Raw genomic sequence first — 15,582 nt, forward strand, 5'->3', positions numbered from 1 at the left:
TCATGGGATATGATGGAGGAAGGGGGCAATAAGAGGTGCAGTGGCCGACTCCCTCTGGAGACGTGCGGCCATTCTCTGCTACCATCACTCATGTTGCCGCCACTAAAAGCCCAGTGTCCCAACATGCATTTTCACTGTCGTTGCTTTTCCATTGCTCTGTCCAGCAAAAGTGCTTGATGCAGCAGCAGTGGGAATTTGTAGCTTTGCACTCAGACAGACCATGTTCAGGAAAGTTGGGATAAATATTCGATTTGTGTGTAGTGTAAATGGCTCAGCCGAAAATAAATAAATTTAGTTTACTCACCCTCATTTTGAAAGGACATGAAAATGGCTTCAAAATGCCCCCAAAATAGTCCATACACTCTATTCCAACTCTTCTGAACTTGATTTATGTGAGAACCATACAGAAATGTACATATTTACTGATAATTTCCTCATGTAGGTGTTAATTGCAGAAACTGTATCATTGAATCAGTAAGTTCAAGAATCTGATTTGTGAACAAATTCTTAAGATGAGTTTTGTAAACTGTATTAAGTGATTAATTGATCTGATTGTAAGAACGATTTGTTCACGAGCTGAACAGCGCTACTTTTATCATGAACTCATAATGCTCAGAGGAAATCTTGGGTGGGTGTCAAGATTGTTAGTCAATTATATTTTGGGCATATTGTATGATACTTTCATGTTTCTTTTTTGTCATTTTTCCCCAGTTCTCATTCATGTTCATTGTACATTCTTAAAAATAAAGGTTCCAAAAGGGTGTTTTCACAGCAATGCCATAGAAAAACCATTTTGGGTTCCCCAAAGAAAATTTCAGTGAAAAGTTCTTTTAAAAAAAATTTTTTTCTTAGGTTGAAAATTATTTCAATAATCTAAAAAACCTTTTTCCAGTATAAAGAAGCTTTTGTGGAATGGAAAGATTCAGTGTATGTCAAAGGTTTCTCATGGAACGATCACTGCCAATTAAGAACCATTATTTTTAAGAGTGTATTGAAGAGTGGTCAGAATACTGTTCACATTTAGCTTTTGAGGGGAATAATGATTAATTTTATTATTATTTTTTGTGAGTTTGTTAGTTTGTGAACTATCCCTATATGGTTTTGTTGGAGAGGGGATGAGCTGGAGGGTCTCGTTCGGATGTATCATAGACATAACATTGTTGTGTAATTCTATAATATTCTAAAACAGAAATGCACTGATCCATTTTGTTGGGGAAAAAAATATGCACAGGCTGGAAGATTGCATTTAGAATTCATCATGACTGAGCTCAGGCTATGGCACTGCATAATGGTATGTGTCTCACTTTGTGAGGAAAATTACACTAAACAATGTTTTTGCCCCATGGTATGTTTTTGAATCTGTTGCTTCAGAGTTGTTCTGGCAAATTAGCATCATATTTTTATTTCAAACCATATTAGAGTTAACACACTTTAGCTATCTTGGCACCTGAGGTGGTGTCTGCTTCTGGAATAATGATTCACAAAGCAACCTGTTGGAACCGACACACAAGCACATCTGTTTATGTATGTTGCATAAATTGTAAACTTTAAATGGAAGTTTGCCCACTGAAAATGTGATTACCATCTGTTTTATGTTGACACTGCTGGCATGTGTTTCTGGTTTAGTTTATTCTTGTTTCCTTCAATACCAATGTACAAATAGCCTATTATATTGATGATGCTAAAATTGTTTAGAACCGAAGATTGATGCCTGTAAGGCTGAAAATGCTTGTCTAATCTAACATTGCAGTCGAAGAGGGTATAATGAAGGGTTTTCATTATTCTTTTACTAATCCATTACTAATCTGTTGTTCCTGGTTAACTAGCAGTCTGGGGAAGTGGCATATAAATATTCATGAAGTACATTGATTAATGTATGTGGATCAATGCAGGCAGCAGAGGCTGTGGAGCCTCCTAGTGGTGGCCTGTCAGCGCAGTTTTACTTCAGTTATTTGTTGGATATGGGTTTACACTTGCAAGGTTTGTTTCAATTATGAGTTCATTATAGATAACCTCTATTTTAATAGAAACATATTTCATTGGTAACAATTTACTATAAAGTTCTTTGTCAATTCATGTTTGTCAATAATACATTAATGTTCATTTATACAACTTAGTATATTAAGAAATTACATTAACATTAATAAATGCTGTAAAAGAATTGTTCATGTTACTTAATGATATCTAATGCATTAATGCAGTTTTATGTGTCTTTAAGAAATAAGAGTCTCAAGCAGTGAAAAGTAAAACCTACACTCTCAGAAAAAAAGGTACAAAAGCTGTCACTGGGGTGGTACCTTTTCAAAAGGTACACTTTTGTACCTTTTAGGTACTAAATATGTACACTTTAGATACTAATATGGAGCTTTAAAGTACCAATATGGACTCTTTAGGTACAAAGGTGTGCCTTTTGAAAAGGTACCGCCCCAGTGACAACTTTTGTACCTTTTTTTATTAGAGTGTATAGGCTCAAATGTACGTTGGTTTTATCTTTTAATAATACATTAATGTTCATTTATACAACTTAGTATATTAAGAAATTACATTAACATTAATAAATGCTGTAAAAGAATTGTTAATGTTACTTAATGATATCTAATGCATTAATGCAGTTTTATGTGTCTTTAAGAAATAAGAGTCTCAAGCAGTGAAAAGTAAAACCTACACTCTCAGAAAAAAAGGTACAAAAGCTGTCACTGGGGTGGTACCTTTTCAAAAGGTACACTTTTGTACCTTTTAGGTACTAAATATGTACACTTTAGATACTAATATGGAGCTTTAAAGTACCAATATGGACTCTTTAGGTACAAAGGTGTGCCTTTTGAAAAGGTACCGCCCCAGTGACAACTTTTGTACCTTTTTTTATTAGAGTGTATAGGCTCAAATGTACGTTGGTTTTATCTTTCTAAACGGAAATGTTTAACTGTGACTTTCAGCTTGCACGTAGCAATGGTGATTGTCTAGTTTGACGTATTTATTTTATAACCGTGTGTTAATGTGAGCAGTATCCAGGTAAATGCTGAGGGTGGCTGCTCTTATAATGGCCAGCAGAACCAAGAGGCTCGTATCATTTATGCTTCCTTTAGAATGTGTTTATTGATTTGCATTGTGCTAAAGAACAGAAGAGTGCAGTAGTAATTCTTAAGTTCTTCAGCTGGTATAGTCTGCATCAGCAAATGTAAGGAGACTAATTCTCTGGCCCTGAAAATGCTTGTGATGGACAGATTTTAGAGGTAGCCTACTGTCCGTCTGATTGATCTGCATTGCTTTGCTCTCAATAAAAGAGCTTATAAAGCTTTGGGTTTTATTTTGCTTGTTTAACCTCAGCTCTGGAGCTGTTTGTGTGAAAATGAACAATTATAGTTGCTTCGAAATATCTTTATTATTTGGCCCAGAGGTATTGTGTTACATAAACTGTTCATTTATCATTTGAACGTGCACAGTTTCGCAATTCTCTGTATTGATATACAGTAGTCTGACTCCCACCCTCAGGTGTTTCATGTGACGTTGTGAGAGTAAAGGGGTGTGAAGGTGCCATTATGAGGGTCAGTGATTAAGGTCACTCATATGTTGTATTCTCAGCACTATCTTGGCATGACTTTGGCCTGCAGAAGGTAATGAGGTGTGGCTCTGTTTCCTCTCACAGCCTGAGGTGCTGACAAACATTCTGGAGATTAGCAACATCGTCTTCACTAGCATGTTTGTCCTCGAAATGCTCTTCAAAATGCTGGCCTTTGGCATCTTCGGCTATATCAAGAACCCCTACAACATCTTTGATGGGATTATTGTAGTCATAAGGTAAGATTTGTTATTTATCTATGTGTGTCTATATCTTATATAACACTTATTAAAATACTAAATTTACTAAATATACATATGCATTTTAAAATGTGTTTGAAAGAAATCTGTTGTGCTAACCAAAGCTGTATTTATTTGGTTAATAATAGAGTAAAAACTGTAATATTGTTAAATATTATTACAATTTGGCCCCAAACATTGTGTATAATCAAATATTTTAATAAAAAAAAAAAATGAAAATGTATAAATATTTTGTGTTTATGAAATGAAAAATATGGAATGGTTAAAATAAATTAAAACAACCTACAATTATATATATAATGAAGTTATGACTTTTATGTGAACTGTTAAATATAAAAATACATTAAATATAACCATGTGTTTCTGTGACAGTGTGTGGGAGATCATTGGGCAGGCAGATGGGGGTCTTTCAGTGCTGAGGACGTTTCGTCTCCTGCGTGTGCTCAAACTGGTGCGCTTCCTCCCTGCACTGCGCAGACAGCTGGTGGTCCTGATGAAGACCATGGACAATGTGGCAACGTTCTGCATGCTGCTAATGCTTTTCATCTTCACATTCAGGTGCAGTCCACACCCACAACTCATTCAACCAAATAAAATCATGCACAGTGTCACCAAGACTATAATCTTGACTTTAGAAAACACTGTGCAACATTAATTCTAGTTTGTGAGTAGTAATGTGCAGAAAATGTGTCTTATCATCAATATAATTCTGGAGTTATGCACTTAAATGTTTATACCGTTCATTTTTCTTTTACCGTCAATACAGCATTCTTGGAATGCATCTCTTTGGATGCAAATTCAGCCTGAAAATGGAGAATGGAGACACCATTCCAGACAGGAAAAACTTTGATTCCCTGCTGTGGGCCATTGTCACTGTGTTTCAGGTCAGAACAGAGACTGTGCTGGCTGTGCTGAGGTTAAGCTATGCATACACTGGGAAAAAAATGGTGTAGAAACAACTTTCACTAAGAAATTGCTTGTAAATTTCACAAATAATTACAAAGAAATAGCAAGTAACCCACTAAATTAAATAGTATTTAAAAATAACTGAAAAATAATTTCCAAGTTGTGTAGACCTCAAACAGTGTAGACCTGTCCTTACATACTCTGTATAGCAGATAAGAAAAAATAAGAAAAATCATTATTTTCCCCTTTTCAAAATGTATCACTCTGAGACATTGACATATCAAATGCAGTGTGCCGTAAATAATTACTTATTTCTCTCAGGTTAGGATTATTTAGGATATTCTAAATATCTGTATATCCCATAAACCGATTTATTAGCTCCATATCAATATCTTAAGTTAAATAGTAGCTACTATGCAGCTCACTACTATGGAAAGCCTTATTTCTGCATTATTTCTTGCATTAGCACAATTACCTGTAATGAAGCTGAGTCGCTGAACCTACACTTTATCTGTATGCAGCTATTCTCACTAGATTATCAAAACATTATTTTGCAGTTTTAAAAAAACAAGACTTAATTGCTAAACTGGGACAGATAATTATTTTCACTTCAGTAAGAAGTAGAACTTTGAATAGTTTGTACAGTCTCATCACAAAACACTACTCAAATTGGACACCTGGCATCAAATTCTGTATTCATTTCCCCACTATGTAATTCAGATGCAGGAAAATACATGCACAAAACAATACTCTATTGCACATTTCATTAATACATTATTAATAATACATTAATAGATTTTTCTCTACTCAGCCGTTCTCTGTCCTCTATTGTTTCTTAAACTGCTTGCGTTTGTATTTCAGATTCTGACCCAGGAAGACTGGAACGTGGTCCTCTATAATGGAATGGCTTCCACTACCCCATGGGCGGCTCTTTACTTTGTGGCTCTGATGACTTTTGGGAATTATGTGCTCTTTAACCTACTGGTGGCCATCTTAGTGGAGGGGTTTCAGGCAGAGGTAACAAAAAACCTTCTATTTCAGCTGTTTATTTTCTAAAGATCTGTGCACAAAGTAGTTGCTTTCTCCAGATAGTCTGGGGAGTTCAACTTTATTGCTCACACAAATACTGTAGTCAACATAAAAATAAGTATTTGACCTGAGAATCATTTTTCCAAATAATATTTTGGCAGTCAAGACGTGTTTTCTATCAGCTGTTGAGAGTCAGAACGAAACAGAACCATCTTTGCAAATGAATGACCCTTTTGATCTAATCAGTCAAACATTCCAATTGTTCATGATTCAGTTTGATTCATTTTAACAGTTCACTCATGCACTGAATCGTATGCAGTGGTTTCCCATACTAAATGGTAATGAGATACTTTAAAATACGGAAAGAAACTTGATGAGGTGGATATTTACCTTAAATCCACTGTAGGAAACAACTTGCAAATGTCTTCCATTGTTTGTTTGTACAGTACTGCAGGTAGAGCCAACGTATATCCAAATACCCAAAATATTATCAAAAGAGTGTTAAATTATGGGAACACTTCAAATAAATGAATAAATAAAGCATCAAATGTAAAAAATAAAGAATGCACTGCAATTAACTGCTTTAAAAAAAGTTTACAAAATAAAATCATCTAATAATAAAATTATTTTTTTTTGTAATAAAATAACATGTATATCTTATAAACTAATAAATCAACTCCGTGTGTACAGCTAAAAATGAAGATTTATTTTACAGTTGAAAGCCTTAGTGTTCATTACTTCAAATTTAGCTTAACAAGCAACAAAGAAGCTTGTGCCATTTTTTCACAGCCCTCACAACTTTATATAATGTTCAAAATAGAAATTAAATAAATATTGAATAGAAATTAAATCTAACATACTGTATATTATATTTTAATTCAAAATCAAAATCTGTAGCTAATATGCAAATTAGTCACCCTGAAGAGGGTAAACCTGTGCTACACAAGTTGAACTTGTGCTCCAGGGATTTACAGAATTTGACTTCTTAAGGATGCAGGTTGGTGCATAAACAAAGTAACTGTTTTCTCCAGATAGTCTGGGGGGTTAAACTGCATTGCTGATACAGTGCTGCAGTGTTTGGCCCATCTGTCATACTGGGAACTGTGTGAATTGTGAACTTGTTATTAGTAGGTGTAAACCTGCAAAGACTAAAACAAACACCAACTTTACACAACCCTAACCACAATCGAGGTCTAACAGGATAGCAGAGTACTGATAAGGGCACCACAGCTGTCTGTATGCACAGCAGGCTGTGACTGAGTGAAGGGCAGTGTGTTGTTGATGCCAGAGGCCGACGTCCTCTGAGAGAACGGCTCCTGTTTGGCTTCAGTGCACCCTGAATAACACTTTAGTGAGCTGAGCGGTTACTGAAATACTGTGCGCTGTCCACAGAAAGCTCTTGTGTTTTGCAGGGAGATGCTAACAGGTCAGATGCAGATGAGGAAAAGCGGTCAGTGAACTTTGAAGAGGAGGAGAAGCTGGGGGAATTACAAGCTACAGGTTACTTCCTTTAACACATAACATGTTATTGCCAGGTAACATGTAAAATGACTTTCATGCACACTTTTTACACTACATAGATTTCTCCTATTCTTAGCCCGTTCATTCAGGCATATAGTTAAGTTCATTGCAGACCCCATTAAAGAGGGCAGTGGTCCTCTAGAGCCACATTATAGTCATCGCGAATCCATTTCACATATATGAATCTTCTGGGAAAAATGCCCTATTTATGTGTCCTTCTTCCATTTACCTTTACTACTTTGTCATTCATGGATAATCCCTTTAATTTTATTTACTGGATGGTGATGACTTTCATCGAATAACTCCTTTTACTTCCACCAACAGAGTTGAAGATGTACTCTCTGATGATGTCAGCGAATGGGCATGTGGATCCTCGAGGCACTTTGCCCCCTCCAATCATCATGCGCACTGCTGCCACCCCCATGCCCACTCCGAAGAGCTCGCTCGGCCCCGAGTCAGTGTTTGATTTGACCGAGTCCAGGCGAGGCAGTGGCATCTCAATAGATCCAAATGCTTTTGATCAAAAATCTCTGGTAAGAAAAAAAAATCAGCTTTCAGATTACTATCAGGTGTCCATTACAGTGACATCACATATAGATTGCTTGAGCGTACAGTAGTTGAAAAAAGAACATAAAACAGGAAGTGAAGTCATCATTAATCATTGTATGACATAGGTTAGCTCAGGTTGTGAAATGTCATGTTGTACGATATTTATTCATTCAAAATTCATGATATTTTACTTTCTACAATATTTTTACCTCGACAAAGTATTGTAGAATATATTTTAAACATATTTTAAAACATGATTAATATGTGTACACTTAATACAATATATTCAAGGTGTAAAGACAACATGATATCACTTTCTGCTAGATAGTTGCACCACATTTTTGTATTCATTAAATGTAAACCTTTCCTGAAAGTGGTATGCTTTTCAAAACAATATGAAACAACATAAATACAAAGAAGACATTTTTGCAAACGTGGCACATGTTTTTAAAGTATTTTCTTCATTGTGGACACTCTTGTTTGTCACTGACTCCGACCTTGAATGTAATGTCTCTTTAAAAGTGTCTGTCAAATGCAGAAATGAAAATGCAGAAATGTCATTTTGTATTTTTTAATTGTTCATTGCTATTTATTTAACTGTAGTCAGGGGCATCACTAGACACAGGGGCAGCAGTTTCTCTCTCCAAGATAGTAAGGGGTTACTTTATAAGACAGAAAACAAAGAAAAAAATCCACTGTAGAAAACAAAACTTGCAAATGTCTAATATTGTTTGTCAGTGACAAAGCAGCTTTTTTTTGTGCGTACAGCTTGTAAACAACTCTGTACTGCAGGTGAAGTCAATTTATATGCAAAACATTGTCAAAAGAGTATCAAAATATAGGGACACTATTCGATGTGCCCCAGTACTAATGAAAGGCTAGAAATGCCCCTGACTGTAGTACTTAATTGCAGTAACAAGCAATATGTGTAACGTAGGCACTGCAACATCTTACTAGGAAAATATATTTTCCTTTACTATCCCAGACTAGCCCAAGAAGATCTCCATGCCACCCCCGTGGCTCAGGAAGTAACTGGGGCAGCCGCAGGTCAAGCTGGAACAGCTTAGGACGGGCGCCGAGTTTGAAAAGGAAGGACACGTCTGGGGAGAGGGAGTCTCTGCTGTCTGGGGAGGGCAGGGGCAGCTTTGAGGACGAGGACTTTGAGGGTGTGAAGCTGGCCAGTATCAGTGGGGGCTCTCTGCAGCATCCCAGCTCTCTAGATATCCCTGAACTGCCCCAAACCCCCAGCTTCAGCTCACTGGGAGACTACCATGACTGCAATGGAAGAAGCCTGCACCTGCACCTGCCCACCGACCTGCCCACCAACCTCAGCAAACAAGACTCCATTGCAGAGGAGGACATGGATGATGTAAGTCATGGCTTAATGCTGTGTTGTTCGTTACAGTCAGGCAATGCTGACTTGTTTTTCAAACATGTCTTCCCAGGGGTTTGTCTTGTGAGGAGACTAATTGTCATGCTGTAACTGATTCAGCACCTCAGTCTGAAGGCAGTAATTATTTTTCTTGGTGGGTGAAAAGTAACCTTTATTGGTGTCAGTGTGATGATATCTGCTCACTCAAGATGCCTCGTCTTGAAATTGACTTTCAAGTGCTGTGAAATAAACAGAAACAACAGGGCTACAATACAGGCCTACATACAAACAACATACACAACCAGTCTGGACATGCACAACTACTCAGTCTTTATTATTATTATTTTTAACAAATTTTAGAAAATAGTAAACTTCCAAAACATTTTTTTTTTGAAAGACAAAAACAAAAAACTTTTGACCTTTGTATTCAACAAGGAATCCCGAAAAATAATATATCATGGTTTTTACACACATTTTTTCAACATTGATAATAAAAAAATGTTTCTTGAGCAGCATAGTAATGGCTGCTTTAGAAAGTCAGCTATACATCACAGGAAAAAATACATTTTAAAATATATTAAAATAGAAAAGTAATATAGAAAATAGATTTTTTTATTTTAAATTGTAATGATATTTCACAATATTACTGTTTTACTGTTTGATTTACGATCAAATAAATACATCCTTTTGGTGAGATCATTTTAAAAACATAAAAATTCTTAACAACTCCGAAATTATGAACAATAAGTCGCTACATGAAGCATCTGCTAAATGAATAAATATTTAAAAAATTAAAAAATACATTGTTGTCTTTTGTGTTCGTAAGCTGTTCCTGAAATTATTTTATTTCTTGCAAAGGAAATTTGAGGTATGTATCATGGAGTCACTACTGAGCTGTTAAAAAACAACAACTTTCAGTTGTTTGAAAGGTGCTGCATGGTGTTAACTGAAACTGCATAATTGAGATAATTGAGTACATAAAAATGTCCATAAAAACTGCATAAAAGTGTCAGTGCTTCATGTGAACAAGTGGAAGTTAGTTGGAAATGTTTTTATAATGATTTCCCACAATTGTATTACCATCCACATAATTACAGCTCTGCTTCATGGTGTCATTTCTTCAAGTTAATCCATCTTTCTATCCAATTACCTGGCAAATCGATTAGACGTTTAGACTAAAAGGATTTTAATTGTGCAAAATGTATATTGCAGAAAACACATTTGCAAAATAAGCTGTTAGGTCTACAAAATGGTAATTCATCAAATTTAAACATGCATCCATTCAAATCCTTCTTTATTGATATACTGAATCGAAACCATTAGCGTAATGTTTATACGCAGAGGATCATATCTACCCTAAACACTTTAAACTCCTGACAATGCTGTAGTTAGTGTTTAATGCTGTAGTAATTATCTGTAGTTCCTCACTCTTGTGTGTTATAGAGCTTCTGTTTCCGTCTCAAGAGGACGTTTGAAGCATATAAACCTAAGTGGTGTAAAGATCATGAAGACTGGTCCCTTTATCTGTTCTCTCCTCAGAACAGGTAAGTATTTGCTGTCTCCAAACAACTATTGACCAACTACTGCCTTCCTTTCAACGTTTCACATTCATTTTTTGTACTGCAATTTTGTTATACAATTCTTTCCTAGGTTTCGGGTGATGTGTCAAAGGTTAATTTCTCACAAGTTGTTTGATCATATAGTCTTGGTATTCATCTTCCTAAACTGCATTACCATTGCTCTGGAAAGACCCAATATTCAGCCATCTGTAAGTTTGCTTAAATGTAATCAAGGCCATTTGCATCTAATATTTGCTGATGTCATGCTTACTGGATGTATGATACAACATGTCCTTTCGTTTTTTTTTTCATTTCAGGAGCGAATGTTCCTCAGTATCTCCAATTATGTTTTCACTGTGATTTTTTTTGCTGAAATGACTGTGAAGGTATGATTTAGGCCTTTTCTCTCTATATAAGGAATATTCTTTCCACAAAACACTCTCACACACATGATATGGCTTGTGTTAGGTGGTGGCCCTCGGCTTCTGTGCTGGGAAGCACAGTTATCTGAAGAGCACCTGGAATGTTCTGGATGGGGTGCTGGTCTTTGTCTCTCTCGTTGACATTCTGGTCTCCCTGGCCTCCTCTGGTGGAAACCGAATCCTTGGCATCCTGAGGGTTCTTCGTCTGCTGAGAACTCTGCGGCCGCTGAGGTGAGCCAGCGAAAGGTCACAACGCTCCTTGTCTGAGGCTCAAGCAATCAATGAAATCCGCTACATGGTCATTGCTCCAGTTAAGGAATAAACTGAAGGTTAATTATGTGGTTGCATTATCTCCCAAGTCTACACGTTAAAATCTTACCGATTCAACTAAAGCTTTGCGAAATGAAGTCTGTTATCCTTGAATTATTTTAGAGGTAAGACTAAGCAGCGGTTTATCGATCTTAAAGGTCACTCAGACAATTGTACCATTACATAAATGCTCCTGGAATCCAAACAGGTTGAAATAGGTTGTGTCTTTGTTTTTTCACATAAATAGAGTGATTAGTCGCGCTCCTGGACTGAAACTGGTGGTGGAAACGCTAATAACATCCCTGAGGCCCATTGGGAACATTGTGCTTATCTGCTGTGCCTTCTTTATTGTCTTTGGCATTCTTGGAGTTCAGGTAATTGCTTCAGATGCAACATACTTTTCAACAGAGATGTGAGGGATTTTCAGATAACGCAGTAGCGATGTTATGAATTACAGCTCTTCAAAGGAAAGTTTTACCATTGTGAAGGTGGCGATACCAAAAACATCACCTATAAGTTTGATTGTATTCAAGCAAACTACAAATGGATTCGGAGAAAGTACAACTTTGACAACTTGGGACAGGTACGTGTTATTCACTAGACATTATTCATTGGTTTGGACACATTGAAACATAATAAAGCGATCGGCTGAGTGAAAAAGTAAGGTCATGTTGCCTTTTCACTTTTATTGGACTTCAGGAAAACGATTTGTGCTGTAATATGGTTGAAATGATTCCCAGATTGTCATTACGAGCCCTGTAACTGCACTGAATGAATGATGGTTTTGCCAGCACGCGTCTCTCTTCTGCAGGCTCTCATGTCGCTGTTCGTGCTTTCCTGTAAGGACGGATGGGTCAATATAATGTATGACGGGTTGGACGCTGTCGGGGTGGACATGCAGGTTTGGATCTGCTTTGCTCATTCTGGCACATGACCTTCCTAATTTGTCATATGATGGATGTGTCCTCTATCTTCCTGTCCTTCATGCCTACAGCCTGAGCGCAATCACAACCCCTGGATGCTCCTCTACTTCATCTCTTTCCTGCTGATCGTCAGCTTCTTTGTGCTGAACATGTTTGTGGGAGTGGTGGTGGAGAACTTCCACAAGTGTCGTCAGGACCAGGAGGAAGAGGAGACACGTCTGCGCGAGGAGAAGAGGCAGAGACTGCTGGAGAAAAAGCGCAGGAGTAAGGAGAATAGCGGGTCTGGTCGGTAGTCTATTTTTCTGAGCACTGCCTGCTTCCAGAGCCTGAGAGAGAAAGCTAGAGAAAGATTTTTTTTTAAAGACAGAAGCAGTCAAAAGGCTGAGGAAATTCAAAAACCATGCACAATTTGGCTCCAATCTGATGTCAGCCTTGGATTGTGATGGACTGCAGCATGTTCCTGCATGAGATGCCCGCAACACAAAATGCTGCATGACAAGCCAACAGGGGAAGTTTGCACAGTACATATGGGGTCAGCATCATGGCTAAAGCAGCAGAGCATCCTGCTGTGAATACTGTATATAGTGTGGTCAATTAATAGAAGTTTGAACTAGTACTAATTAGGTTTGTTCATTTAATGTTAGTTAAGTGTTCATTTTCCTACCATCAGAGCAGTTCAAGGTTGAAGTACCAAGCTTGAGCAGAGTCAGTAGAGTCAACGCACCTAACCAAACACTTACTGATAACAGGCAGCAAAAAGCCCATCCTCACATGTAAAAATGTTTTTCAAAGTCTTTTAAACTTGAAAAGTTGATTTTAATATGTTATGATCATGGCACAATATGCAGTGCAATGGCCAAAAATGTGTCTGCATGTGTAGACCAAGAGTGCGTTCTCTGTGAACGACCACCAAGTTCACACTACTGGATTTCGTAAGTTTGGGGTTTTTAATGTTTTTGAAGTCTCAAAAACAAAGTCTCTTATGCTTACCAAGGCTGTATTTACAGTATTTGATCAAAAAAATACAGTAACAAAGTACAATTTAAGTAAAATGTAATTTATTTCTGTCATGTAAAGCTGAATTTTCAGCATCATTACTCCAGTCTTCAGTGTCACATGATCTTTCAGAAATCATTCTAATATTCTGATTTGCTGCTTAAGAAATATTTCTTATTGTCAATGTTGAAAACAGCTGTGCTGCTTAATATTTTTGTGGAATGATAAATTATTTTATCCTGATTGGGACATATCCCAACAGACTAAAGACTGTAATTAAAGCAAAAGGTGGTTCAACAAAATACTGGCACAAGGGGGTGATCCTTTTTCCAACTCAGTTAACTTTAATGCATCCTTGGTGAATAAATGTATAAAGTTAAAAAAAAAACAACTTACTGACCCCAAACTTTTGAACAATAGTGTATCTCAGACAGATACAAACTCAATTGCAAAATGGATTGCTGTGGACCACAGGCCAGTGATATGCTTATAATCAGTGACACTGAAATGAAATCAATAATGTACTGACTTGTAAAGCCACTTTTTATATTCAAGGATTCACTCTTCTGGTCACAATCACATCATGCTTTTTATTTTTCTTCATTTGGGGATTTGCTAAGCAAATATCGCTAAATGCATTTAGTTAATCTGCTAATCTGCCAATTTAAATTATTACATTACAATTTTAATCAATTGAAAACTCTAGTAGTCATACTGTAGGTATAGAAAAGAATCACCCCTCTTTAAAATAATCACATTTTGTTGCTTTGCAGCCTGAAATTAAGATGGACACAGTTTTTGTTTTATCCAGCTGTATTTATTCAGTGCAACTTATAACATCCAAGTGAAAGATATAACACCAACATGTCAGAAAAAAATTAAAAACCAGAATCACTGAGTTGGAAAAAGGATCACCCCCTTGTGTCAGTATTTTGTTGAACCACCTTTTGCTTTAATTACAGTCTTTAGTCTGTTGGGATATGTCTCTACTAACATTGCACATCTAGACTTTGCAATATTTGCCCACTCTTCTTTGCAGAACTGCTCAAGTTCGGTTAAATTTGATGGTGAACGTTTGTGGACTGCAGTCTTTGAGTCATTACACAGAGTTTCAATGGGCTTTAAGTCTGAGCTCTGATTAGGCCATGCAAGGACATTCACCTTTTTCTCCTTCAACCACTGTGTGCTCAGTTTTGCTGTGTGCTTTGGGTCATTGTAATGTTGGAAGATAAACCTTCTTCCCATTGACAACTTTCTGGCAGAGGGCAGCAGATTTTCCTCAAGAATTTGAGGGTATTTTGCCCCATCCATTTTTCCTTCTATCCTGACAAGTGCTCTGCTGCAGAGAAACACCCCATAACAGAATATCACCACCTCCATGCTTTACTGTAGGAGTGGGGTTATTTGGATGGTGAGCTGTATTGGATTTCCGCCAGTTGAGGCCAAATAATTCAATTTTAGTCTCATCTGCCTCAGAATCTTCCAGGTTTGTTTTGGCAAAGCTCAGTCGTGACTGCATGTGGCCTTTCTTGTGGATTGGCTTTTTTCTTGCAACCCTCCCATACAAGCCACATTTGTGGAGAATTTGTGATATTGTTGTCACATGCACACAATGACCGCTCTTTGTCATAAATTCCTGCAACTGTTTCAGAGTTGCTGTAGGCCTCTTGGTTGCCTCTCTGACCAGTTTCCTCCTGCTCTTTCATCCAGTTTGAAGCAACATCCTGATCCAGGGAGGGTCTGTGTTGTACCAAAACCTTCCACTTCTTAATAATAGACTTCATGTGCTTCTAGGCATTGATAAGGCCTTTGAATTATTTTTTTTATATCCATCTCCTGACTTGTGCCTGTCCACAACTTTATCCCGGAGATCTTTTGACAGTGCCTTGCCACCCATAGTTGATTGTTTGCTTCAGTTCAAGGACTGAAATGCTCCAGCAAAACTCTTTTCATGCTGAGCTGATGATTCTGTTTTTTTTATTATAATTTTTTTTTCTGACATGTTGGTGTTATATCTTTCACTTGGATTTCAGGCTGCAAAGCAACAAAATGTGATCATTTTAAAGGTGGGTGATTGTTTTCTATATCCACTGTACATCCAAAGAGGTAGTAAGAAATTCAAAGAGTGTGTGGTGTCCTCACGATGCTGGAAAACAATGACGTGAGAAGAGGCAGTT

General features: G+C 37.1%; 1 protein-coding gene across 1 annotated transcript in view; it reads left to right on the forward strand.

Moving 5' to 3' along the window:
• LOC107592392 (voltage-dependent T-type calcium channel subunit alpha-1H-like) overlaps positions 1-15,582 on the forward strand; it is a 49,515-nt gene that overhangs the window by 22,455 nt on the left and 11,478 nt on the right. Inside the window, exons 9-23 of the mRNA XM_016281895.1 lie at positions 3,647-3,798; positions 4,192-4,377; positions 4,586-4,703; positions 5,587-5,742; positions 7,167-7,254; positions 7,600-7,808; positions 8,810-9,193; positions 10,640-10,740; positions 10,847-10,964; positions 11,073-11,141; positions 11,224-11,408; positions 11,734-11,860; positions 11,944-12,069; positions 12,298-12,387; positions 12,481-12,673. Coding sequence (XP_016137381.1) covers positions 3,647-3,798; positions 4,192-4,377; positions 4,586-4,703; positions 5,587-5,742; positions 7,167-7,254; positions 7,600-7,808; positions 8,810-9,193; positions 10,640-10,740; positions 10,847-10,964; positions 11,073-11,141; positions 11,224-11,408; positions 11,734-11,860; positions 11,944-12,069; positions 12,298-12,387; positions 12,481-12,673 — 2,302 coding nt within the window. The remainder of the gene's footprint in view (positions 1-3,646; positions 3,799-4,191; positions 4,378-4,585; positions 4,704-5,586; positions 5,743-7,166; positions 7,255-7,599; positions 7,809-8,809; positions 9,194-10,639; positions 10,741-10,846; positions 10,965-11,072; positions 11,142-11,223; positions 11,409-11,733; positions 11,861-11,943; positions 12,070-12,297; positions 12,388-12,480; positions 12,674-15,582) is intronic.

This window comes from Sinocyclocheilus grahami, unplaced genomic scaffold, assembly GCF_001515645.1.
Source record: "Sinocyclocheilus grahami isolate Dianchi unplaced genomic scaffold, SAMN03320097.WGS_v1.1 scaffold9.1, whole genome shotgun sequence".
Lineage (NCBI taxonomy): Eukaryota > Metazoa > Chordata > Actinopteri > Cypriniformes > Cyprinidae > Sinocyclocheilus > Sinocyclocheilus grahami.